The sequence below is a fragment of the Leucoraja erinacea genome, chromosome 1 (assembly GCF_028641065.1).
Source record: "Leucoraja erinacea ecotype New England chromosome 1, Leri_hhj_1, whole genome shotgun sequence".
In the NCBI taxonomy this organism is placed as follows: domain Eukaryota; kingdom Metazoa; phylum Chordata; class Chondrichthyes; order Rajiformes; family Rajidae; genus Leucoraja; species Leucoraja erinaceus.
In genome coordinates, this window is record NC_073377.1 from 18,071,401 (window position 1) to 18,098,788 (window position 27,388).

Sequence of the window (27,388 nt, forward strand, 5' to 3'; positions counted from 1 at the left end):
TGCACAACGTGCGCAAGAATGTATTTCAAGGTCGAATCACCGGGGTGGCGACATGAATCCATTTTTTTTCCTTTCCCCACTTTCCCCTCCCTCGCTAATTTCGTACAGCGTTATAAGTCAGTAATACCATTCGCACTTATTCACAAAGGTTGGCTTTTTGTAACTCGCATGTCATCGCTAGTAAGACAAAAATAGGTTACTCTCGGTCACGCCGGGATCCAAGCAGGAACACAGCAGACGTTTAGGCGTTATAGTCATCTGTATTTGCTGGGTAAATTCCATCTTGTTTGAAACTTCATGCCCGCGGAATGCCGACTGCCCGCATCGCCCCTATGTCATTCATACAACTGAAGTCTGATTACACAACTTTCTACGAAGTTTGCGTCTTTGTAGCAATGGCTCAACATTTTTTTACATTGTCCCTTATGACTCAAGAAAATTATGAATATGTCGAGTTTATCCTGAACAAGCTTCCCCCCCCCCCCCCCCCCCCCCCCCCCAGCAGTTTAGCACCGAAATGTTATTCATCCCATTGAAGAATTCAGACTCCACCTTCTGGTTTCGGCCAATGTGAAAAGCAGACTATGAATAAATTAGTCAAATATCTATGTGCCGATTAGTGGGATGACTGAAAATATCTGCTTAAAAAGCCAATTGCAGGACCCGCGTAAGCAAAAAAAAAAAGTTGCAACGAGCTCTTTGGAGAAGTTTGAGAGTTTACACAAACTTTAGAGATCTCGGGGAGGGGGATTGGCGCCGGTTGATCTGCGGCGATCTCATTTATTACACAGTCCAAGCTTTTTCATTTGCAAAATCCGCCTCTCCAAAGTCGCCCTACGATCAGCGAGATATCGGGGCGAGGGCAATGAGCAGCTTTACTTTGTGTGTCACCCTTCTATCTCTGCTAGCTGCCGGCTTCACAACGAAAGCTTCCAAGGAAACACTCACAGGTAAGGATGCATTTTAAAGTTATAATTAAGCAACCTACCCCCCCCCTCCCCAGTTATCTTCCATGAAACAAAACGTGTAGCGTTGGAAACATTGCACAGATATGTGTCCATGGCACGAATGCGTTCATGCTGTCGAAACGAATATTCTTCCTCGCCTTCCATCGTGTAGGATATTCATCCGGATTAGTCCTCTTAATAAATTGAGATTACCAGTATGATGGGACTTCATACCTGCCAACCTTTGTCCTACCTCTCCCCTCTTCCAGCTTTCTTCTTCCCACCCCCCCCCCCCCCCCCCTCCAATGTGAGGAAGGGTCTCGACCCGAAACGTCACCTATCCATGTTCTCTGGAGATGCTGTCTGTGTCTCACCGCTGAGTTACTCCAGTACTTTGTGTCCTTTTATGACGGGACTCTCACCTAACTCTCGATATGTAGACCGCTCAATTTTAGCGTGCATTATATGTAGGCGAGCAGTTTCTTGGATAATGGTCACAGGCAAGTTTTAAAATGCATGCTTTTATGGAACGACAAGCACGCAGTTCGTTGCACAGGTAACATTTCAAGCACATGGCTCGACTACTTCCATTGATATATTTGAGGTGTTGCAAAATATACTTAAACACGGCACGTTTATTAAATAGGAAGAGTCACTGCGATTGTCGAAGTTTTATTGTTTTTCAAAGGGTTCAGACTGCCCAGTTCATCATCCTTCCCTGCCCGTCCCGCCACTGGGCAAACTCTGTGTTCAAGCCTGAAAGGCTGGTTAGAATGGCGAGAAGGATTTCCTTTAAGGAAATATAACTCAACAAACCCGAGATCATCTTAACCGAGAGTGTGAAAAAAAAAATTAAATAGCTAGGAGTAAGTTGAAGTTACAAAAGATGGGTGGAAGATTTGAGCAGGATATGAATGACAGGAAAAGGGGTTAAAGATGGAAGGGCAAGCGGGTAAGAAAAACATGACCTTGCAAATGCTGGAGTAGCTTCAGTGGGACAGGCAGCATCTCTGGATAGAAGGAATGGGTGACTTTCGGGTTGAGACCCTTCAGACTGAGAGTCAGGGGAGAGGGAGACACAGATAAGGAAGGATAAGGTGTGAAAACGAGACATCAAAGGGGATTAAGATAAGGAACATGTAGGATAGATCATTGTCCTATCCCTCCACCGATTCTGTCTGACCTGCTAAGTTCTTCCAGTACTTTGCTTTTTACTCAAGATCCCAACACCTGCATGCAGTCTTTTGTAGCTGTCAATTTCCACCCAAGGAATCTGCCTGACCCATTGTTCCCATAGCAGGTTGTTTTTTTTTAAACTCTGTTTTCAGCATCTCAAGATTACACCAGTCCGCACAATCTAGCAATCTTGTCACTGTATGTTGCTTGTCTTAATTTTCCAGTACTTGCACTGATTGCAAGCAGTGCTACAAATTTGCATCCAGACCTATTGGAATGTGTTCACGTGCGACAACAGTTATTGTACGTCAAAGAATATCTAATTAGTTATTTTGGGATCTGGATTTCATATAAAAATATCAGAAAATGATAGCAGATGAGTCAGCAGCTGTGGGGCAAGAAACATTTTATTCATGCTGAATGCCTCCAGATTCTCCATTTATATTTCAGATTACTGACATTTGCAGATTTTTGGATGCAATCGAAAGTGTTAAATGCTATGCAGCTTTTTGTGCACAAAGGATTGGTGAGGGGTTATGTAAAAATATACTTAATGTGATCCTAATTTTTTGGAATTGTGCCTGAAGCCATCTTATGGCGCTGTGACCCATTGTGAAGATGTCAAATGGGCCATTTGAATATATAGATATTAGTCATCATCATCGGCGGTCACTCGAAACGAGTATGACTGTCCACTCCTCTCCATAGGGTTGTCTACTTGTGGGTCTGCAGATGTATGTTGAGGCTGATCCGCGATCCACACACCTTGGTGCAACGTGGGCAGTGGATACTGGCAGTGGTTGGTAGTCATCGAACCCCTTTCTCTCCTTACGGTGCTGTCGCTTTGTCTCTGCGACACGGCATTGCTCCATTTCGTGACGTGCAGCTCCTTCCTTTTTTAAGAGGGAGTTAGATGTGGCCCTTGTGGCTAAAGGGATCAGGGGGTATGGAGAGAAGGCAGGTACAGGATACTGAGTTGGATGATCAGCCATGATCATATTGAATGGCGGGGCAGGCTCGAAGGGCCGAATGGCCTACTCCTGCACCTATTTTCTATGTTTCCTGCACGGATTTCCTCCACGAGCGCCTGTCCAGTGCAATGTGCTCCCAGTTGCTCAATGTGATGTGGAATTTCTTCAGACTGTTCTTGATGTTATCCTTGAAGCATATTGTTGGCCACCGGGGGCAGTAGATAGAACGAGTTGCATCTAGCAATGGTCAATCAATTTTCCCAAGGCATTGAGTAATCTGACAGGTGATGGTAAATGAAGATCCAAGCAGGTTTATGCTTATCTTAAACGCTATCTGGCAGCTGGGGGGAGCAGAAGAGATTCACCTCCATACTGCCCTCAACCTCCCCATTCAGCCTCACTGTACCATCAATCCCTTGAAGTCCCATCGTTCTTTGATCTTTTACAGGGGTTGTGCTTAACCTACCTCATCTGCAGGCTCCTAGTGCAGAGTTTTTTCTACCCAGTGGCCAAATACCCCATCACTCAGCTTTCCCGCTTGGCTGGAGGTTCAATTAAAGATATGGTTAAATTGAATCCTTTATTTGTCATTCAGACCTTTCGGTCTGAACGAAATGTCGTTGCCTGCAGCCATACATGTAATAATAAACAACACACAATAAACACAAATTAACATCCACCACAGTGAGTTCACCAAGCACCTCCTCACTGTGATGGAGGCAAAAGTCTTAGGGTTACTGTCTCTTCCCTCCTCTTCTCCCTCTGCGCTGAGGCGATACCCCACCGGGCGATGGTAAGTCAGTCCCGCGGTTCAAGCTCCGCGGCCCGGGGTGGTCGAAGCTGCCGCCCTCCAGTCCAGCGGACGCAGTTGTTGCCACGGGAGCTCCGGAAAACAGGCACCAGCCTGTGACCTGCGAGCTCCCGACGATGTCGTCCATTGGCCCGCGGCCGAGCCCCGGATTCAAGTTGCCGCCGCCAGAACGCCGCCTCAGCCCAGTGAGCATCCTCAAGTATAGAGTTCAATCACAACTCACCTTTAATATCACCTTCAGTTCTCCCTTAACTCTGGAATTCTATCCTATCTACAAAGTCTTTCTATTGTGTCTCACCACTGTGCTCTTAAAAATCCTCTTTATTCACTTGTTCTACAGTCTCATGATACGACTGATTTATGAAGCACTTTGGTGGAACATTTTCGTGCCCTGTAGGTCTTCTTTAAAAACGACTTGTTGTTGTAACATTTGTCTAACTTGGTCCCTTTATGAATATCAACTATAAAAGCTTTGCATGTACTGTGGTGAATAGCGGAAATAGCACAAAAATAAATAATTCAGCCCATCAAGTCCAGGCTCACAGCTGAGTCTGAGCCAACCTCCAATCCAATATCTACACTGAGCTTGACATGAACACAAAAAAATAGCAGTACCACTCAGTTCCTCAAGCCTCTCCAGTATTATATATCTAATCTGTCCCAAGTAAGAGTAAAAGGCAACCGTGGCTGACAAGGGAAGTTAGGGATGGAATAAAACTAAAAGAAAAGGTGTACAACATAGCAAACAGTAGCAGGAAACCAGAGAATTGGGAAACTTTCAAAGGACAACAGAAGGTAACAAAAAGGGCAATACGGGGTGAAAAGACGAGGTACAAGGGTAAGCTGGCCAAGAATATAAAGAAGGATATTAAAAGCTTCTTTAGGTATGTTAAGAGAAAAAGATTAGTAAAAACAAATGTGGGTCCCTTGACGGCAGAAACAGGTGAAACTATTATGGGAAACAAGGAAATGGTGGAAGAGTTGAACAGGTACTTTGTTTGTGTCTTCCTTAGTGAAGACAGAACCAATTGCCCAGATGTACTAGAGGCCAGAGAATCTAGGGAGATGGAGGAACTGAAAGAAATTAGCATTAGGCAAGAAATAGTATTGGGTAGACTGATGGAACTGAAGGCTGATAAATCCACAGGGCCTGATGGTCTGCATCCCAGGGTACTCAAGGAGGTGGGTCTAGAAATTGTGGATGCATTGGTGATTATTTTCCAATGTTCTTTAGATTCAAGATCAGTTCCTGTGGATTGGAGTGTAGCTAATGTTATCTTACTTTTCAAGAAAGGAGCGAGAGTAAAAACGGGGAATTATAGACCAGTTAGCCTGACATCAGTGGCAGGGAAGATGCTGCAGTCGACTATTAAAGAAGTAATAGCGACACATTTGAAAAGCAGTAAAATGATTGGTCCAAGTGAGCATGGATTTATGAAGGGGAAATCCTGTTTGACTAATCTGGAATTTTTTGAGGATGTTACAAGTAAAATGGATGAAGGAGAGCCAGTGGGTGTGGTGTATCTGGTCTTTCAGAAATCCTTTGATAAGGTCTCACAGATGAGATTAGTGGGCAAAATTAGAGCACATGGTATTGGGGGTAAGATATTGACATGGATAGAGAATTGGTTGACAGACAGGAAACAAAGCGTAGGAATAATCGGGTCCCTGTCAGAATGGCAGGCAGTGGCGAGTGGAGTGCCGCAAGTCGCGGTGCTAGTACATTTGCAGATGACACAAAGCTGGGTGGCAGTGTGAACTGCGAAGAGGACGCTAGGAGGTTGCAGGTGACTTGGACAGGTGGAGTGAGTGGGCAGATGCATGGCAGATGTAGTATAATGTAGATAAATGTGAGGTTATCCACTTTGTTGGCAAGAACAAGAAGGCAGATTATTATCTCAATGGTGTCAGATTAGGAAAAAGGGAAGTGTAATGAGATCTGGGTGTCCTTGTACACCAGTCACTGAAAGTAAACATACAGGTACAGCAGGCAATGAAGAAAGCTAATGGCATGTTGGCCTTCATAATGAGAGGATTTGAGTATAGGAGTAAAGAAGTCCTTCTGCAGTTGTACAGGGCCCTGGTGAGAACACATCTGGAGTGTTGTGTGCAGTCTTGGTCTCCTCATTTGAGGAAGGACATCCTTGCTATTAAGGCAGTGCACCGTAGGTTCGTGAGGTTAATCCCCGAGATGGCGGGATTGTCATATGAGGTAAGATTGGAAAGACTGGGCTTGTATTCACTGGAATTTTGAAGGAAGAAAGGGGATCTTATAGAAACGTTTAATATTATAAAATGACTGGACAAGCTAGATTCAGGAAAAATGTTCCCAATGTTGGAGTCCAGAACCAGGGGCCACAGTCTAAGAATAAAGGGGAGGCCATTTAAAACTGAGATGAGAAAAAACCTTTTCACCCAAAGAGATGTGAATTTGTGGAATTCTCTGCCACAGAGGGCAGTGGAGGCCAATTCCCTGGATGAATATAAAAGAGAGTTAGATATAGCTCTAGGGGCTAGCAGAATCAAGGGATATGGGAAGAAGGCAGGCACGGGTTATTGATTGTGGATGATCAGCCATGATCACAATGAATGTCGGTGCAGGCTCGAAGGGCCAAATGGCCTCCTCCTACACCTATTTTCTATGTTTCTAACCCTCAACTCCACTGTGCCAGTTCTAGATATTACTCAATTAAAAAAATGAGTCGACTTTCTCTTTAAATACTTCCATCGATTTAGCGACCTCAACCTTTTGGGGGTGGAGAGTTCCAGAGATTCACCACCAACAGTGTGAAGAAATTGCTTCATACCTTGATTTTGAATGCCTGCCTTCTAATTTTGTAAATGTTCCCATCGTTTGAAACATTCTCCCACCAGAGAAAACAGTCTGACATTTGCCCTGTCATGGCCCCTCAGGATCTTGGAAAGAAAACCACAGATTCTTCAAACCTCCAAAGAATTCAAGGCCAGATGCAGGATTTGGTCAATACAAATTATTTCTTCCTTAAAGTACACAAAAATGCTGGAGAAACTCAGCATGTGCAGCACCCGCCGAGTTTCTCCAGCATTTTTGTGTACCTTTGATTTTCCAGCATCTGCAGTTCCTTCTTAAACATTTCTTCCTTAAGATCCCCTGAGTGATTATAACAGTGATTCCTAGTTACAGGTAACAACTGATGAACAAACCGAACTAGCAGAACCTGGCACCTTGCCACTCTGCCAAGCTAAATCCCTGCATTGGGCTGGGATGTCAGGAGAGCTCTTGACAATTAAGTTTCGGAGTAGACCTTGCTTTTATTCCAGCTTTTGATTCCATGGAATAACTGTTCACATTGCTGTGTCTTCATTTATTTCCTTCAAATGACATAATGTTATTAAAGCAGTTGCAGATCCAGTTGAAAACAGAATTGCTAATCATGTCTTCTTTCGCAAGAGAATGTCTGACTTGACACTGTCCCTTTAAGTGATAACTGCTCGGAGTTGAATTGGGTGCTGCTTTAAACACTTCTTTGCCAATGCTCTGTCATCTACACTTGGGAATTAGAACATACAGCTCCTGTCACAATATTACAGGGTGGAGGTTAACAGCAGCACCAAAGAAATGTTCGCGCTCATCTCAAACCTGCTGCGTGCACAATTTGTTCTGGTTTCCAAAAGAGTGTAGTCCTAATTATGACAAAACTGGCTACCGACAAATTAATAAGTAACTTTTTCTTCCTCTTTTCAAGCCTCTGTTCTGCTATAATTGATTCCCTTTGAAACTGGCTATCCCCTTGGGGATTCTTTGAGATATGGGAGTGTCGGTGAGCTGTTCAACTGTGGAAGGAATTATAGCTGTACCTGATACTGTCTTTGCCCTGTGCCCTTGATGCAAACTATCCTGCAGAGGTTATTACACAAGCATTCAAGATTCACAATTCTCGCTTAATTTTCCCTGCTCTAACCTTGGGTGGAGTGGAGCAGCTAATTATAGTTCACTAGCTATTGCTCCAACCAAGGTTAATTTATTCAGTGCAGTCTATCAGTTAAAGTTGGAAGCTTTCTTGCTCCGAACTGCATCAGGCCATCAAAGTTAACTTTCATATCTCTGAGACAAAAGTAAGAATTTTTGTCCATACTGTGTTAAGGTTTTCTTTCTGTGAAGATGTACGTTGACTTAAAAAAAACTTTTCTTTTCAAAACAATAATAGTCCATTGAGACAGAATGTAAACTTTGGAGTCATAAAACAATGACAACAAGTTGTCAGCCTTTGTTACTTGTACCCTGAATCAGATTAGTGTCGGCTCTCTTACATTCATTTTACATTTGGTGTTAAAATTGACATTGGTTAGGTACGGCATTGGTTAGTTTTGGCAAGTAAAGACCACTTTAGGGTGGTGATGGGTAATGAGAGTTGTATGATATTTGGAATCTGGTGAAACCAAGTGGTAATAATCCAAAAAATGGTAATTATTATGCTTCTTTCTCTTGTGGCCTGATACATGAAATGAAATTGATTAAAATCTGTAATAATCGACTTCTATTTATCTTTCTTGATTTCGTGTTCCCCAGCCTTCTCCCACAAGTGAACTACTCCCTGCAGAGGCATTCAGCTCAGTAAAGGGCCTGTCCCACATTCACGACCTAATTCACAACCTTTTTTACTTGTGGACATTTTTCATCGTGCTAGAAAAACGCCCTGACCTACTTGATTTCAACGAGTATCTACGACTAGCACCAAGGCCTGCTACGACCTACCCTTGACCTCGTGACGACCATGCTGCGAGTATGAGTCAAGGGCAAACTCGGCAGAGGTCGTGAATTATGTTGTGAAAGTGGGACAGGGCTTAACTCAATAGATATCTGACTAACTAATAACTCTCAGAATGGATTTAGGATGGGAGTGAAAAAATAGTAATGTTTCTGATGAACCAGTTTTATTCTGAAACAAGACTGGATGTGCATCATCCTTGGTGCCCAAGATACTGCTGAAGAAAAAGATTAAAAAGTGTAGGAAACAATATACTAAAAGAACAGGTTGTCCGAAAAACATTCTTCACTTAAATTCTGCGTCAAAGGCATTGAGACAAATTCCCTTCTGCTCATCTATCTCAGCACAAAAATCCATTTGTCATCATTTTCTCCTTAATGGGAGACAGATGGAAAAACTATTTTAACATTTGGGTGGAGTCGTTTGATGACTGCATCAGTGTTACCTACTACACCCACACACAACTCACTGACTTCAACCATTTCACCACTAACTTCCATTGGGGATTCAAGTACACCTGAACCATTTCCGATATTTCCTTACCATTTCTTGACCTCACTATCTCCATCACAGGTGATAGACTACTAACCGACATCCACTATAAACCCACTGACTCCCATGGCTATCTGGACTACACTTCTTCCCACCCTGCTTCCTGTAAGGACTCCATCCCCTACTCCCAATTCCTCCATCTACACCGCATCCACACCAGGGCATCGGAGATGTCCTCATTCTTCAGGGAACGGGGGGATCCCCTCTTCTACTATAGATGAGGCTCTCACCAGGGTCTCTTCTATACCCCGTGACTCTGCTCTCACTCCCCATCCCCCCACGTAACAAGGGCAGAGTCCCCCTTGTCCTCACCTTCCACCCAACCAGCCGTCACATACAACACATAATCCTCTGATATTTTCGGCACCTCCAACGTGACCCCACCACTCGCCACATCTTCCCATCTCCTCCCCTGTCTGCTTTCCGCAGAGTCCACTCCCTCCGTAACTCCCTGGTCAATTCGTCCCTTCCCACTCTAACCGCCCCCTCTCCGGGCACTTTCCCTTGCAACCGCAAGAAACGCTACACTTGTCGCTTTACCTCCCCCCTTGACTCCATTCAAGGACCCAAGCAGTCATTCCAGGTGCGGCAGGCTGCTCCACATCAGTGAGACCAAGCGTAGGCTTGGCGATCGCTTCACCGAACACCTCCGCTCGGTTTGCAATAACCAACCTGATCATCAGATGCAGCCTCACCCGCTGAGTTTCTCCAGCATTTTTATCCACCTTCTAAGTTATTGTTTGTCCTTATATTTTGAATGAAAATTATCCATGTTCCTCATCACTACTTCACGTGCTTTGGATGGGGTTTAGAAAACTTAACCTTTCTATTGTTGTACCTAAACTTTCCAAAACAAATGCTTTTGAAAATCCAGCTGAACATTTTTTTTTTTTAGCAAATTAATTAGGAAATACTCTTAATAGTAAATTATAGTGCGTCTTTTATTGGTTGAGGACGAAGAAGATCAGATTTCAACCAAAGTTCAGATTTATCCATCCAAAGTTTTGTACATAAAGAGAAATAATATCAATGAAATGTATTGTCCTCTTTTTTACAAGTTTGCATGAAATGTTAATCCTTGGTTATAACAAAAAAAGGAAAGTAATGTACATGTCAACCTTATGCATTGCTCCGGTTGGTTTTGACTCAACAGTCTGGTTCCAAAATTGACTACTGTACCATTTTGCTAATCTCCACGACCCAATCCAATCTTGTTGAACAGTCGTAAGTTTTCTTTTCCTTGTCTCCTTTTCTGTCTCTAGACAATACATAGCCTTGGGACTTAAGACCAGTTATCAAAAGTTATTCACAATGGATTAATATTTCATTTTCAATTTAACTACAACCTTGTACTTAATGGAAGCTTTGCAAACTGACCTTTTGTGGTTTTCCCACAGGCAAAGCAGTTCGGGATGTGCTACATAAAGAAAGCCTAGGTCAGCATTACAGTACTATTCAGACAAAATTTAACCTTCAATGTTCAGCAAATACAGATGGAAAAGACTGTGTCATTATTGCAGGTGTGGAAGAAAGTCTGGCGAAATGTAGCTTCAATGTGACTTCCAAGACATTCATTATCGTTCATGGTTGGACGGTGAGTTAGACAATCTGTTCTACTGAATCTTGTCCCAGGAAGTTGGCTCTGGAGTCTTGACCATCTTGGATATAAAGATTGATCTGATAATGCTAGTTTTTTTCATTGTTATTAGCAAATTGTCACAAAGATGCATGGACCATTTTGATACATTTCAAGAAATTGCAGCATAACATTTTAAGAAATGTTTCTTGAAACAGTGGCTCTCAAGATAATTTTGAAGTTAAAAATAGAAATCTGATTCAGAATATTCTTGGAAATGGGCAGTTCTAATAAAATGGTTTAATGTCCTCGCCCTGGTGACATATTAAAATACTTGCTATGGACACACACTGTTTAAAAGAAGGTGTTGAATCATGAACTAGATTGTGTGTTTGTGATTACACATGAACCCATTTTCTCTCTCTTCCTGTCTCCTCCCTAAATTCAACGACTTGGTGATGCTATGCTTTTTTAGGATCCTGATCCAATTTTTTTAGTTTAGTTTAGAGATACAGCTATTCAGCCCACCAAGTCCAGCCTGACCAACAATCGCCTCTATCCTTGTTTTGCATCTTACATACTAGGGGCAATTTACAAGTCAATTAGACTACAACCTGCACAACGTTGGAATGTGGGATGAAACTGGAGCAGTCAGACCACACGGTCGCAGGGAGAAGGTACAAATTCCATATAGACTGCACCCTTAGTCAGGATTGAACCTGGGTCTCTGGCGCTGTAAGGCAGCAACTCTATCGCTGTGCCAATGTGCAGCCCTATTTTCCTGTCGTAATCAGCTAATTTATCACAAGGAAAACTGGGATCTTGGAAATATTCGACAGACCAAGCTAACTATCCGTGAAGAGAGGAGGTAGTCAACATTTCAAACTGATAACTGCAAATATGATGATAGTACATCAACGTAAATTAGAGCCTTTGTCTCTACAGGTGCTACCTAACCTATTGTGCGTCTCCAGCACTTACCATAATCTTTCCATAATCTGCATTATTTTGGATCTTTTTGTAACTCAAGTCTTGCACGAGAAAACTGCTGCCTAATATTCCCACTGAATTCTCCCAAAAATCTCCAACTCCTCAGTATCTCCCCTTACCTCCAAATCTGTCCTTTTATGCTGTCCAGATCTGAATTGTGCTACTGATGACAAACATGTGGGTGCACTAAATATTACACAATATCACATTCCCACCCTTGGGTTTGAAATGCAGCATAAAAAGGCTATCTATTTGTCCAAGCAGCTGTCCGATATTGACAGCTGTCTTAATATCAACTATTAACTATTACTTTTCCTGGTGCTCCTGTGAAATGTGTTGTGTTGATTTACTACATAGTGCTGTGAAAATACAATTGAATGCGCGTTATTGCTGTTGTGGTTGAACGGACATTACAATTTTATCAAGCATTAGCTCCTAAGCTTTTAACTTGCTATTTATAATTTGATATAATGCAAGAAATTTTGTACAGAAAATAGTTAATTATAATCAGTCCAGTCACAAATTCCCATGTTATATTGCAATAGATACCATGTTTAATGTAAGATTCAGCAGGTCAGAACAAAACTCTTCTCAAGCAGTTCAAATTTGTCGTACATCATTGAAGGGGTGGTGACTGGTGAGCGCTCCAAGTTTGAATAATTGCCCTTCGGGGAATTATGCATGTGCTGTAAGGATTAGCGTTCATCTGATGTCAGTCGGTTGATGTTATTGACACCAGCAATGAAAAGAATGTGCTGATCTGCTGCCTCAGTCATCTCATTAACTCCACCCCCCCCACCCTGCTGATATTTCTTTTCCAGCTGATCTGATCTCTTGCCTGGCCTTACTCTGAATATAATCCTGGTTCAAGTACGAGTGAACAAGGTCACAATCAGATTAGTTAAAAGACTATTAACGATGATATGAAAGGGGAGTTGGTTTAAGGCAGTGTCTCTAGATGTTGCCCAGTGACATTTATTACACTTTGACATTAATCATGATAGAGAAAATGGAAGGAGAGCCTGAAAGGGAAAATAATTTAAATGTGAAGGATACCAGAGTAACTGACTTTGTGGAACTGATTGCCTCTATGGTAGTGTGATTACATCTGCCAGCCCACTGTAAGAGTTGATAGACATATATCTCTGTGAATAATCTGTAATATTTTATACTTAAAGCAGAAAAACAGAATACACATACCAGGTCCGGTAGCAACTGTGGGAAGGGAAGGATTTCAGGTCAAAGACTATTTCACAGAAACTGTAAAATGTAAAAGCATGTATTTTTTAAGTTGCAGAGAGGGTGAGGAAGGCATCTGGTGAGGAGAACGCAGGGCCAGAGTTATTGTGATGATATGCTGTTTATGAAGCCAAACGTTTGATAGATTAATACATTAATGAGAGGGCCAGCACAGGGAGTTGTAATTGGTGTGAAATGCAGAAGAGTGGTATTATAGCAAACAATGTGGATATATCCAGCAGATCAGGAAGTGTCTGGACAGAGAAAAAATTGAGATAATATTATTGATGGATCACCATGTGTGGAACTGGCCATAACTGCTCCGATACAAAAAGAGAAATTGAATTGTCTGAGATTGTTCAATTTGAAATTGAGTATCAAAGGCTGCAATGAGTTTAGGTGGAAGATGAGTTTTATACATTGTCTAACATGTTGAGAATTTAACAGGTCTGCTCTTGATAATGGTGACCACCTGGCTATTTTCCTGGTAGACTGTCTAGTTTTAGTTTGGGAACAAACTAGCACAAAGTTGCCATCAATTTTGTATAATAAGCACCCTTAGCTTTGTATGTCTCATAATTATTGGTTATCAAAGAAAAATTGGCACTGAGTTGCATGAGAGCATATTCTGACAGTGATCATAAACTTGAGCAAATGGTTAGATTTGAAGAAATACCTTAAAGGATACGACTGGGTTAGTGAGGAAATGACAACATTTTGAATTTGAAAGCTGTCACCAGAATTGGCACAATTAAAATCAGAATATGTTGATCGGACTAAATTTGGAGGATTGTGAAAATGTTGGTAGCTTTTTGGTGGTCACATGGAGAGAGCTATAAGGGATTAAAAACAGTAAAAAGCAGCAGGACATGTATATTTTCCAGTGCTAACCTTTTTCAAAAGATGTCTAGATATGTGAATAAAGGAACAGTACACGATTGATTTCTTCATTATGTTCTTGTGCGCAGGCAATTTGCTTTCCAAGTGGCCAAGCCCATGTTTTGTTTTGTACCTTCATTATCGCGGAGCCTGGAGAAGGCTTTGCCAGATAGCAGACCTCAGGGTCCCCAATAAGGGAATATAAATCTGAGGATTTGAAAAAAGAACAGTACTAACAATACTATTCAGGTCTCGCTGAAAAGTGGCGCCTGTTCAAGGTGAATGTGCCCTATTTTGTAACCATTTGCCTTTCTTTGTAGACAACAGGCTTGATGGAATCTTGGATCGATGATATGGTTACAGCTCTCCGAAAACAAGAAGCACACGCAAATGTCATCGTGATCAATTGGCTTGAACGAGCGCACCAGCTTTACACTACAGCTGTCAATAACTCTGAGATTGTCGGAAAAGAAGTGGCTCTCTTAATTGATTGGCTACAGGTAAATAATACCACTTGAATCCTCAAAGCACTAATATGTACATTCTAGATGAGCTTTACATGTTAAAAGTTGATATTGTTTGAAGGTGATTTTCATCGGGTATTTAAGAGAGTTGTGGGATGGGATTAGTGGGGCTGAAGGATGAAACTTAAATTACAATAGACAATAGGCACAGGAGTAGGCCACTCGACCCTTCGAGCCAGCACCGCCATTAAATGTGATCATATAACCATATAACAATTACAGCACGGAAACAGTCCATCGCGACCTTTCTAGTCCGTGCCGAACACGTATTCTCCCCTAGTCCCATATACCTGCGCTCAGCCCATAACCCTCCATTCCTTTCTCATCCATATAACTATCCAATTTATTTTTAAATGATGAAAACGAACCTGCCTCCACCACCTTCACTGGAAGCTCATTCCACACAGCCACCACTCTCTGAGTAAAGAAGTTCCCCCTCATGTTACCCCTTAACTTCTGTCCCTTAATTCTCAAGTCATGTCCCCTTGTTTGCTTCTTCCCTCCTCTCAGTGGGAAAAGCTTATCCACGTCAACTCTGTAAATGGCTGATCATCCCCTTTCAGTACCCCGTTCCTGCCTTCTCACCATATCCCCTGACTCCGCTATCTTTAAGAGCTCTATCTAACTCTCTCTTGAAAGCATCCAGAGAATTGGCCTCCACTGCCTTCTGAGGCAGAGAATTCCAGAGATTCACAACTCTCTGGGTGAAAAAGGTTTTCCTCATCTCCATTCTAAATGGCCTACCCCTTATTCTTAAACTGTGGGACTTATCTGAGTGAGGTCCCAGTCCAATGCTGTTCACTGAAAACCCTGTTGTCCAGAGAGTGATCAGTGATGCTTGCGTTCCAGGAGAGAATGGATTAATTTTAACAGCTACGATTCAAGAGAGACACTTCATAGACAATGACACAGTTAAAGGCTGACTGATTTCCACTTCATCTCTGATGTACAAGCCTGATGCCCATCACCAGAAAGGGCCCAGTCACATATGCAAAGTGAGACCACTCCATCCAAAATGTATTTTCAGTTGTATAATGTAGAAATAAATGACACCATGCAATTAACAGTCTAGGCCATGGAATACTGAAAAACAGACTATTTAGGGCATCTCATAACCTTAGCATGTACCAAAGTCCTTTAATAGACAATTAACTAATCTTGGAGCAATCATGGTTATACTGTACAAAATGGTGCAAATTTCTTTCCAATTGTCAAAGTAACCATCTGTAAAGGGCGCAGAAATGAAGGTAATTTCCAATGAATATGAAAGTGGAGACTTGTATTTCGTTGAAAGTTGTTATGGTGTGGAATGTTCCACGAGGGACCATGATGGATGGAAGATTCTTAACAATTTTTAAAGGGAAGCAGGCAAATATTTGGACAAGAAAAAACTAGAATTGATGATTAATGGCTGGCTAAAAAGCTGGCTTACGCCCCTGTCCCACTTAGGAAACCTGAACGGGAACCTCTGGAGACTTTGCGCCCCACCCAAGGTTTCCGTGCGGTTCCCGGAGGTTTTTGTCAGTCTCCCTAATGGTCGAAAGTGGTTTCCGCTTCTTCTATGTTCTGGCGATTATTTCAAAAAATTCAAAACCGGCCACGACTAAAAATAGGTTGCCGTTTTTAAAATCGGTGATTTTTTTAGTCGAAGCCGGTTGCGATGCTAGTTGAAGGTGGTTGCCGGAGGTTGCAGGTAGTGGAAGGTAAGACAAAGTCTCCAGAAGTTTCCGTTCAGGTTTCCTAAGTGGGACAGGGGCATTAGGCTTTCATTTGATTTATAAAATTCTGTTTAAAGCCACATAACCATTTTTTATTGGAACGGATTTGGGTTAAACACAGCTGCATCTAAACACTGTGCTGAATTGTTGTCTATCTAAGGATCTGGAGTGGCACTTGAACTCAAAGAACCTTGATTCAGAGCTAAGAATTTTGCCAACTGTGCCAAGCTGAAACTAAATGATGTTCTGTCGGAGCAGGATTATTCATAGCTATTTGTGGGTGTGGTCAAGACATCACTTCTATTTATGATATCAGCAAAGCAAAAATAAATATAAAATCATGTGCCTTTATGCTAAATTTGATTATTAGTCCAAAAGTAGAATGTAAGAATAAGGAAAGTATTGGCTATTCCAATATTTATCACATTGGAATAGCAATGACATCACTTCCATTTGATATGGTTGGACATGTAATGATATTGGACTTGTCTCATATGAACTTAATTTAAAATGGATCAGACAAAATTGCAAGTCTTACTCATGCTTACTACTTAATTTCAGAAGATCTGTTGACCTCAGTTTGGAATTAAGATGGAGCTCAGCTGCTGCCTGCCTCTGCCTACATTTGTTCCCTGGAGTGTGCACGACTTTTGCTATCTTTACTTTATTTTTTAGGTGGATATGGCAGCATAATTACTTTGTGCATTTTATTTAATGATTTGTTGGAGCACTGACAAACATAGAACTGATAATATCACACGGGCAAGCACCTTCCACTGTGCCACCGCTGCTAAAATCATTAACTTTTATTCCAAACTCGTTTATGATTTGTTCACTTGCGGTGGACTGAGGAAATGGTGATCCCACCAACCAATCAGAGAGTCATACGGTCTTACAGATATAATATTTCATTTTTTTATATATATAGGCAGTGACTGGGCTGCCAGTGAAACTGTCACTTTCCCACTGGGACTTGATGAAATCCAATCTAAACTGATAGGATGGCATATTCCTGTGTTAGGTTTTAGTTCTCCCAGCTTGATTGAGTATTGCACAGTTAAAGTCCAAACATTTACTAAGGCAGGTTAACTTTAAGGCTGCAAGGGTCACTGGTGCAGGAAATGATGCAGTGATCTTTGTTCTGATGCAAAGGAGGCCGAGTGGAGACAGATTTATTGTGCACTTGGGGCCCAGTGAGTGAAAGATGCTGAAGTGAAAACGAGAAGTGTTCTCCGGAAATGATCCTGAGCACTGATGAATGCAGCATTCCTCACCCAAAGTGTAATCTATTTAGTTTAATGAAACGATCATTATCATTGGCTTTATATGTGTGATATACATCTATGTTGCTTGTTGCTGCTTTATGGACAACTAATAAATGCTGGCCCTACTTATATCCTATAAATGCATGGAGAAGAAGAACTTGCATTCACACGACATTGTTCACTTCCTTACAAAATGCAAGAGTTCTTCACAGCCAGTAACATGCTTTTGAAACATTACCACTGTGCACAAAAAAAGCATCAATTTTCTTCAACAAACCACTAATGGCAATGAGATCAACCTAGTTGCTCAGTTTCTCACCAATTTTACCATTTTGTGTTTGTATTTCATACTTCCAAAAATCAACGGTGTTTTGTTTTGTATTGGGTTCAATTTTTTGTTTCAACATGGTGACCTGCTGAGACAAGCTGTCCCACTATAGTATTAATGTTCTTCTAGTCAAAGGTCACTAAATTCTTAACCAAGTAGCACAGATGATTCAAGTAGCACAGCTGATTCTGAGTAACTTGTTGCATACTGAACTGACGTGCCATGCTAGAATTTAAAACTGCTGTATCATGGTTACAGGTTTGCTTCTGGCTAAGGACATATTGAACTTCTCAGTCAGTGAAATCGAGCGTTATGGCAAAGTGAACTGCTGTTCTATTAGTTTAGATAGCTCATTCAGTTTTAAGAATCACAGGTAGTACAGGAGGTAGTACAGGAGGTGCTTTTTTTTGCTGTTACTATATAATGGTTGTCTAACTACCGGCTAAAATACAAACTTTCCTACTGTAGCAGGTGACGGACTTGCCTCTTGAAAAACTGCATCTGATTGGCTACAGCTTGGGAGCTCATGTTGCAGGATTCGCTGGAAAAGCTGCACTAAATAAAATTGGACGAATAACAGGTAAGAATTGAAAAGCTTACTGGCTAAAAGGATCCATATGGTTCACAACACTCATTCCTCATTTCCCCGTTTTACTGCAACTTCTCTCTCAGGTCCATCAGCTCTAATCAATTCTTTGCATCATTCACCTACACTAATCTAGCACATCTATGGGTTGTGGGAGGAAACTGGAATATCTGGCAGAAACCCAAACAATGATGTGGAGAGCGTGCAAACTCCAAGTAGACAGCACGGGAGGTCAGGTTATAAACGAGTGTGCTGGAGCTGTGAGGCAGTGATGCTAACTGTTGTGCCACTCTAACGCTGGGTTGAATTTTCTGAACAAACACATAAAGCACTTTTGGATACATTTGACCAAAGAATGAAGCAATATCGATTTTACAACCATGAATTCCGAGCAGCGTCTGTCAATTTGACCTGAGGGGGGTGAAAACATGGAATTGCATGTCTTATTCTGAATTGTGGGGATGGATACAATATGGTGTTTGACTACTGAGCCCATTGGTCCATAACAAAAACACTTTATATAATGTGGAAAGTGGGGTTTGTTCGAACTGCATTTGTTTTGGGGGCTTTTGTTGATTTGAATTTTCTCCTGTTGTCTACTCAATAACAAGGTCTCATGTTGAGCAAGAAAGAGATTGGGAGCTAAGTTATCGAAAAAAGAGGCTATTGCGAATTTTGGATTTCTTGAGTTCAGTAACTATATAAAAAGGAAAAGCGCAAAAGTTAAAAGCAGGCTTTGGAGAGTGACCAAGGACAATAGACAATAGGTGCAGGAGTAGGCCATTCGGCCCTTCGAGCCAGCACCGCCATTCACTGTGATCATGGCTGATCATGCCCAATCAGTACCCCGTTCCTGCCTTCTCCCCATATCCCCTGACTCCGCTATTTTTAAGAGCCCTATCTAGCTCTCTCTTGAAAGCATCCAGAGAACCTGCCTCCACTGCCTTCTGAGGCAGAGAATTCCACAGACTCACCATTCTCTGTGAGAAAAAGTGTTTCCTCGTCTCTGTTGTAAATGGCCTACTCCTTATTCTTAAACTGTGGCCCCTGGTTCTGGACTTCCCTAACATCGGGAACATGTTTCTTGCCTCTAGTGTGTCCAAACCCTTAACAATCTTATATGTTTCAATGAAATCCCCTCTCATCCTTCTAAACACCAGAGTGTACAAGACCAGCTGCTCCATTCTCTCAGCATATGACAGTCCCGCCATCCCGGGAATTAACCTTGTAAATCTACGCTGCACTCCCTCAATAGCAAGAATGTCCTTCCTCAAATTAAGGTTAGAATTAGAAGGTTTTATTATTAGGATTAGAAGAAGGTTTAGTTACGGATTCCTTTAGCAATGGCCTTCTGTGCTGTAAACATCCATAGTTTTGTGGTTCAATTGTGATCGGAGCAGGATGTTGGATTTTGCATTTGGCTTAATCTAACATAAGCAAGATGGAATATTGCCAGCGTTCAGCTTTAAATTGTTACAAGATTTCTTGTTGGAAAGTGCATGAACTTTTGACGAGAAAAGATGTAATGGGCCTTTGCCTGACTTGGATGTGAAGAGCTGACATTTGAGGAAGGTCATGGTGATCCTCTGAATGTTGAGGTTTATTATTATCTTGTGTACCGAGATACATAAACCAGCTTTGTTTTGCATGCTATCAAAACCAGACCAAATGCTATACTAAATACAATCAAGCCAAACTCAAGTACAATAGGTATAGTGAAAGGAAAGATACAGTGTAGAATATAGTTCCCAGCATTGTAGCACATCAGTTCCATAGACAAAGTCCAGTGTCCGCAATAATAATAATAATAATAATAATAACTTTATTTGTTAAGCACCTTAAAAACAACCAAAGCTGACCAAAGTGCTGTACAGAAAAAAGAAAACAAGCAAGACATCATAAAACAGGCAGAACAACAGAACATACAACTAACACGAGGCGCATAAATTACATACGAAAATCCAAACAATAAATTAAAAAACATAAAACACGAGTACGAACAACGCAGCAAAACCAAGCAAATAAAGTTAATAAACAATTCAACACCTCACTGGTCTACAAAGGCCACGGAGAATAGATATGTCTTCAGGAGTGACTTAAAAACAGCTAGAGAAGGGGCCTGTTTAACGTGCAGAGGCAATTCATTCCACAATCTCGGAGCCGACACAGCAAAGGCACGGTCCCCTCTGAGCTTCCGCTTAGTCTTTGGCTCAATCAGGAGCAGCTGATCATCTGACCTGAGAGAGCGGGAGGGCGAATAAGGGTGAAGAAGCTCAGATAGGTAGGACGGGGCAAGACCACTTAGGGATTTAAAAGTAAATAAAATAATTTTAAAACGAATCCTATACTGAATAGGCAGCCAGTGGAGAGAGGCCAAAAGGTGTGAAACATGATCATGCTTTCGTGTGCCAGTCAAGAGACGAACAGCTGCATTCTGTACCATCTGGAGACGGGCGATGGAGGACCGACTAACCCCCAGATACAGTGCATTGCAGTAATCCAGCCGGGTGGTAACAAAGGCATGGATTACCGTCTCAAAGTGCTGCCTTGACAAAATCGGCTTTATTTTTGCCAGCTGCCTCAGATGGAAAAAAACAGATTTAACGACAGCCCTCACCTGACAGTCAAATCTAAGCTCAGGGTCCACTTTAATCCCCAGGTTCGTGATGTTAGGTTTGAGATATGCAGACAAAGAGCCTAGATCAACAGGGGGGGCCCCAGAGGTGCCACCAAAGATCATTACCTCTGTCTTGTCATCATTAAATTTAAAAAAGTTCAGTGACATCCAGGCCTTTATGTCACTGAGACACTCAAGCAATGGTGTAGAGGAGAATCAGGCAGTACCTTAGCTTATGAAAGGACCATTCAGAAGCCTGATAACAGAGGGGAAGAAGCCGTTCTTGAGTTTTTCAAACCCCTTGTTGGACGGGAGCAGGGAAAAGTAACGATTCGAGTGGGACAAGTCTTTTATTATGTTTGCAATGTTGGGATATGTATTTGTTTTCGAGGAAGACGGGTAATAAGGCAAAAAAAAAACCCTTTGAAACACCATAAGCACTTAGCTAGAACCAAGCTCTGCACTGGAGATGCAGGTCATAAGGGAGAGGAGGCATTTCATCAATGATTAAACATGTCTTTGTTCATTGCAGGCTTGGATCCAGCGGGTCCCATGTTTGAAGGTGTGGATCCCGATAAGCGACTTTCCCCCGATGATGCAGACTTTGTAGATGTACTTCACACTTTTGCATTCGGTACACTGGGAGTTAGTATTGGCATTGAACAGCCCATTGGCCACATTGACGTTTATCCAAATGGTGGCAGTTTCCAGCCTGGTTGTGGCCTTCACAATGTCATTAACGCCATAGCCAATGGAAGTAAGTATTTTCTGCTTGTTGTGCCACCTCTTTCCTCTCTATTCTATTGCTATCTACTGTCTATTTGCCTGTTAGTGGTGTTCAGTTCCTCTTTTGAATCAGGTAGTAAATTCAGTATCTGTTTCTTCATTCCCGATTCTATATGTATCTTTCGCTGTTAATTTTTTGTAAACTTTGGGTTAACACATTTAAGTCCAGCTTCTTTCCTGAGGTTATCTCTATGCACTGTCATAGATGCTACAAAGGAGGTTCAAAGTTTAATTTCTGGACTCTGGGGGTGGGGGGACGGGGACACTTGAAAATCTCTTCCCTGCACGGGAGACCCGACCTTTTTCCTGTTGGGGCTCTGTTGTCGTTGGGGCCTGGTACCGTGGAGCGGCCTCCAGCCGGGATGACCTGGGGGCTCCAGTCGCGGAGCCTGCGGACTACTCGCCATCGTGGGGCTGGCCGGATTCAGAGTGTGGGGAGCGGTGGTGGCTCGCTGTTGCGGCCCGACTCCGGAGCTCGGAGGCTCCAGCCGCAGGTCCGGTGGACTGTGACATCGGGAGCTTGCGGGTCCCTGGTGGGAGACCGCTTTAAGGAGCTCCGCAACGCAACTTCTCCCGCCCGTGTCGCGGGGTTGGAATGAACCGGAGCGGGGCCGTACATTGCCCGGCGCGGCGGCTTTAACGGACAATCTAATTTAAAGAACATCTAACATTTAACATCAGGAGAAAAATGGAAAACGGGGGAGAGAAAATACTTTGCCTTCCATCACAGTGAGGAGGAGATTCACTGTGATGGATGTTTGTGTGAATTGAATTGTTTGTGTGTCTTGTTTCTTTTTGTATGGCTGTAGAAACAGAGTTTTGTTTGAGCCTCATTTGAGGTTCTAATGACAATTAATAAATATTGTATTGTATTGTTGCAACCCCATTCCCCTTGTTGTCTCATGGCCTGTCCAGTCATGAATTGCTTATCAGCTGCTCAATAAATATTTACTGTTAATCCCATTTAGCCTGATAGGAATTGTATTTGAATCTCAGATATAAGTGCTATTAAGCTGCGATGCTCTCCATATTTAGCTAGGCTTTTGCAACGACTTCTCAGGTCAACTTTGAAGAATGATGGGGAGTTGTGCATATGGGGAGAAAGCAGGATAATGCGGTTGAGAGGGAAAAATAGATATGCCATGATCGAATGGCAGAGCAGAGTCGATGGGCCTAATGACCTAATTCTGCTCCTATGTTCAAGTTCAAGTTCAAGTTCAAGTGAGTTTATTGTCATGTGTCCCTGTATAGGACAATGAAATTCTTGCTTTGCTTAAGCACACAGAAAAATAGTAGGCATTTACTACAAAACAGATAAATGTGTCCATATACAGGTGCACAACCTTTTATCCGAAAGCCTTGGGACCAGACACTTGTCGGATTTCGGACATTTTCGGATTTCAGAATGGAAGATTTTTAGCGTAGATTAGGTAGGTAGCGCGGGCGGCTTGAAAAGTCTGGAGCAGCTGCCTCCTCCCCGGAGACCGGGAGAATCATTGCATAAATAGTCAGTTAGTTTGGAGGGATTTTATGTGGTGGTGGTGGAGTCGGGGTGAAGGGGGAAACTTTAATTCTTAGTCCCCTACCTACCTGGTCGGCGACTCCCAACCTCGCGGAGCTGGGGGCTCCGTCCGGCCGCGGGCGGCGCCGGTTGTAGCTCCGACCCCGGCAACTCTACCCCTGACTGCGAGGCGCTCCAAATCCAGCGCGGCCCGCGGCCGGACGTCGCAGCAGCGTTGGGGATACCACGGGGAGCGGGCAATGCCTTACCGGGTCGCCGTGCGGCAAGCTCCGGAGCGCTGTGGCCGCCTTCTTCCAACATTCGCGGAGCGTCGCTGGATTTGGAAGCGGAGCTGGGGGCTCCGTCCGGCCGCGGGCGGCGCCGGTTGGAGCTCCGACCCCGGCAACTCTCCATGATTCCAAATACGCTCCGCGAATATTGGGTCTTTTGCCACAGCGCTCCGGAGCTTGCCGCACGGGTAAGGCATTGACCGCACCCAGCGCTGCGACGCCGCCGAGACATCACGGAGCTGGGGTGTCCCGGCCGCGGGCCGCGCTGGATTTGGGGAAAAGCCAGTAGATGCCGGGGTCGGAGAGCGCCGCCCGCTGATACCGGCCACAGCGCTGCGGAGCTTACTGCACAGCGACCCGGTAAGGCATTGACCGCTCCCCGCCTCTCCGACCAGGTAGGGGACTAAGAATTAAAGTTTACCCCTTAATTCACATAAAAGCCCTCCAAACTACTGACTAACATTTAAGCAATGATTTACAAGTGAAGCGTCTCCCGGTTAGCCGCTACAGTGTACAGACTGGGTCCGTGGGTCGTTTTGGGACAATGGCGCCAAATTCTTGCTTTGGTGCTTACGACACACAGAAAAAATGGCCGGTTTTCGGAGCTTTTCGGTTTCTGGAACACCGGATAAAAGGTTGTGCACCTGTACCATGATATAAATATATACACACATGAATAAATAGTGCAAATAACAGAAAGTAGTTATTAATAATCAGAGTTTTGTCCAAGCCAGGTTTAATAGCCTGATAGTTTCATGGATACATAAGATTGTTCATGAGCTCTTTGTATCTGGCTCCTTGAGAACAGCAGAGAATGTGTGATAATGTTTCCTTTTCCTTGTTGGCAGATCTGGGTAATGTCGTTTATTGTGAACATGAGCGGTCTGTGCATCTCTTTGTCGACTCCATCCTCAACCAGGATAAGCAGAGCTTGATGTATCGATGTCCTGATACTAAGACATTCGAGAAGGGGATGTGCCTCAGCTGCCGGAGGAATCGATGCAATAAATTGGGCTACAATGTCAATAAAATTAGAAGTAAACGAAACAACAAGATGTACTTAAAGACAAGAGCAGACATGCCCTTTAAAGGTGAGTGGCATAATAGTCTGGCATACTGTAGAAATAAGGATGCTGGTCTACACAAAAGGACACAAAGTGTTGGAGTAAGTCAGCGGTTCAGGCAGCATCTATGTAGAGCATAGATAAGTGACATTTCAGGTCGAAATCCTTCATCAGACTGAAGAAGGGTCCTGACCTAAAACGTCACCTTTCTGTGTTCTCCAGAGATGCTGCTTGATCCACAGAGTAAGAAGGGTACTCGACCTGAAATGTCACCTATCCATGTTCTCTAGAGATGCTATCTGACCCGCTGAGTTCCTCCAGCACTTTGTGTCCTTTAAGTCCAGCATAATGGTAGGTTCCATGTTCCATAACCAAAATAATTGAAGTTGGAAGTCGTAGTAAGAAAATTAATACTGCTTGGAAATCACATATTTGTTAATGGACTCATGGCCCATGTCACCAAGGGGATATTTTGACATCAATGTCAAATGAACAGCATTCATGTAAATGTGTAAATCAGCTTAATTGTCCGGGCAGAAAGGATTTTAATAGTATTGGAACATTTTCCTCAAATTTTCCCCTCCCCTCTTACAAAGGTGTTGATCTGCTGGTCATTTCATCCATACTGGATGTTTCCAATATTCTGTCCTATAACGGGCAGCATGTTTGCTTTCCAGGATGAGTGTGGGAAGTCATGCGGACTAATGGACAGCGCTCTTGATTTGACAGTGCTCTGACAGGGAATCTGAGTTGTTAATTGTTTCCTCTCCATGCTGATATCCAGTTGTATCAGCTAGCTGCTGCTCAAGCTGAGATTCTCTATGGAGCCAGGAATTGAATTTGTGATTTTTCCCTTAGACTGTTCAGTTTCCTTTATGGAGCTAGCGATAGGAAAGGGATTTGTGCACTTGAGATCTTTCTTACATTTACTCAATGAATTAAATCATGTCACTCCATTCTTGGGTTGAAGTGGTTGGCAAGAATGGAACTTGGATTGAGAAGAAACCTCAGTTTTGGTACTTTTTCCTCTAAAAATCATGAATGAAGCAGTGTAGTGTCTGCCAATGATCCGCTGCGGGTTGGAAAACTGATGTGTACTTGTGGCTTATGATGACTTACTGAGTGCATTAATCTTTATTGCAGTCATTGAATCATACAATACAGAAATGGGCCCCTTGACCCAACTCAGCCATGCCAACCAAGATCACCATCTAGCAGTTTAATGTGGATAAATGTGGGGTTATCCACTTTGGTGGCAAGAACAAGAAGGAAAAGGGGTGGTGCTAGGAGACCTGGGTGTCCTTGTACATCAGTCACTGGAAGTATGCATGCAAGTACAGCAGGCAGTGAAGAAAGCAAATGGCACGTTGGCCTTCATAGCAAGAGGATTTGAGCAAGGAGGTCCTACTGCAGTAGTTCAGGGCTCTGGTGAGACCACACCTGGAGTATTGTGTGCAGTTTTGGTCTCCTAATTTGATGAAGGATATTCTTGCTATTGAAGGAATGCAGCGTAAATTCACCAAGTTAATTCCCAGGATAGTGGAACTGACATGTGATGAAAGAATAGATCGACTGGGCTTATATTCACTGGAATTTAGGATGAGAGGAGATCGGCCGACTTGGGGTTGCTGAATATCCCGCGGTCTTGGCATAAGCTCAGGGGCGACCGCGCCTTTGCGGTTGCAGCTCCTAGACTGTGGAACAGCATCCCCTTTCCCATCAGAACTGCACCCTCCATCGACTCCTTTAATTCAAGACTAAATACTTATCTATACTCCCAAGCCTTTCTTGATGTCCACTGAGCAAGGGCTACATGTATATATGTATGTCATTTGTTTTTTTATACTATTCTTATAACAAATGTAAAGCACTTTGGCCAACAAGAATTGTTTTTTAAATGTGCTATATAAATAAATGTGACTTGACTTGACTTATAGAAACATATAAAATTCTAAAATGATTGGGCAGTCTAGATGCAGGAAAAATATTCCCCATGTTGGGCGAGTTCAGAACCAGGGGTCACAGTTTAAGAACAAGAGGTAGGCCATTTAGGACTGAGATGAGGATAAACTTTTTCACCCAGAGTTGTGAATCTGTGGAATTCTCTGTCACAGAAGGCAGTGGAGGCCAATTCATTGGATTATTTCAAGAAGTAGTTAGATATAGCTCTTAGGGCTATGCGGAATGGATATGGGGACAAAGCAGGAACGGGGTACTGATTTTGGATGATCAGCTATGATCATATTGAATGACCTACTCCTGCACCTATTTTCTATCTTTCTATGTTTACCCTAAGGCCATTTGTCAATTTTTGCACCTTATCCCACTCAACCTTTCCTATTCTTGATATTGGAGTATAATAGTAACAAGCCTTGTTGCAATTGTTCTGGGGTTATAGTGAGACTATGTGCATAATGCAGTAGTCTCAGTCCTTCTAGTTGAGTGAAGGGCCTGCCACACTTGGGCTTCATTTGCGCGTCATTTACGCGACATCCTAAAAATAGGTTGGCACGTCATGACGCACGCATGGCGTGCATGGCACGTGGTGAGGCATGGCGGCGTATGCAGTGATGCGCGGTAGAGCGCGGCGCCCCAGGATTTTGATAATGATTTCATGATTATGGCTTTATTGTAGGAAACATTTTAGGTGGGAAATAACAGCTTATAGAAATCATCTGTTTAGTATTGTTTTGTCATCCTTGGAGCTAAAAAACTTCCGAGCATCACCTTAAAAATCAGATTTTCTGTGGCAAACAGGATGGTTTATGATCCTATTAAAAAATGTAATTTTCTTACTGCATTCCACAATGCAAATCTGGT

General features: G+C 42.8%; 1 protein-coding gene across 2 annotated transcripts in view; it reads left to right on the forward strand.

The window, feature by feature from the left end:
* Window positions 1-619: 619 nt before the first annotated feature.
* LOC129711851 (endothelial lipase-like) overlaps window positions 620-27,388 on the forward strand; it is a 42,756-nt gene continuing 15,987 nt past the window's right edge. Inside the window, exons 1-7 of one of the 2 annotated variants that reach the window (XM_055659938.1) lie at window positions 620-950; window positions 10,603-10,641; window positions 10,726-10,799; window positions 14,210-14,389; window positions 18,193-18,304; window positions 21,460-21,684; window positions 24,353-24,595. In XM_055659938.1, the coding sequence (XP_055515913.1) occupies window positions 866-950; window positions 10,603-10,641; window positions 10,726-10,799; window positions 14,210-14,389; window positions 18,193-18,304; window positions 21,460-21,684; window positions 24,353-24,595 (958 nt within the window). In that variant the 5' untranslated portion in view covers window positions 620-865. Of the gene's footprint in view, window positions 951-10,602; window positions 10,800-14,209; window positions 14,390-18,192; window positions 18,305-21,459; window positions 21,685-24,352; window positions 24,596-27,388 lie in introns of both variants that reach the window. The other variant, XM_055659853.1, reaches the window with a different exon arrangement.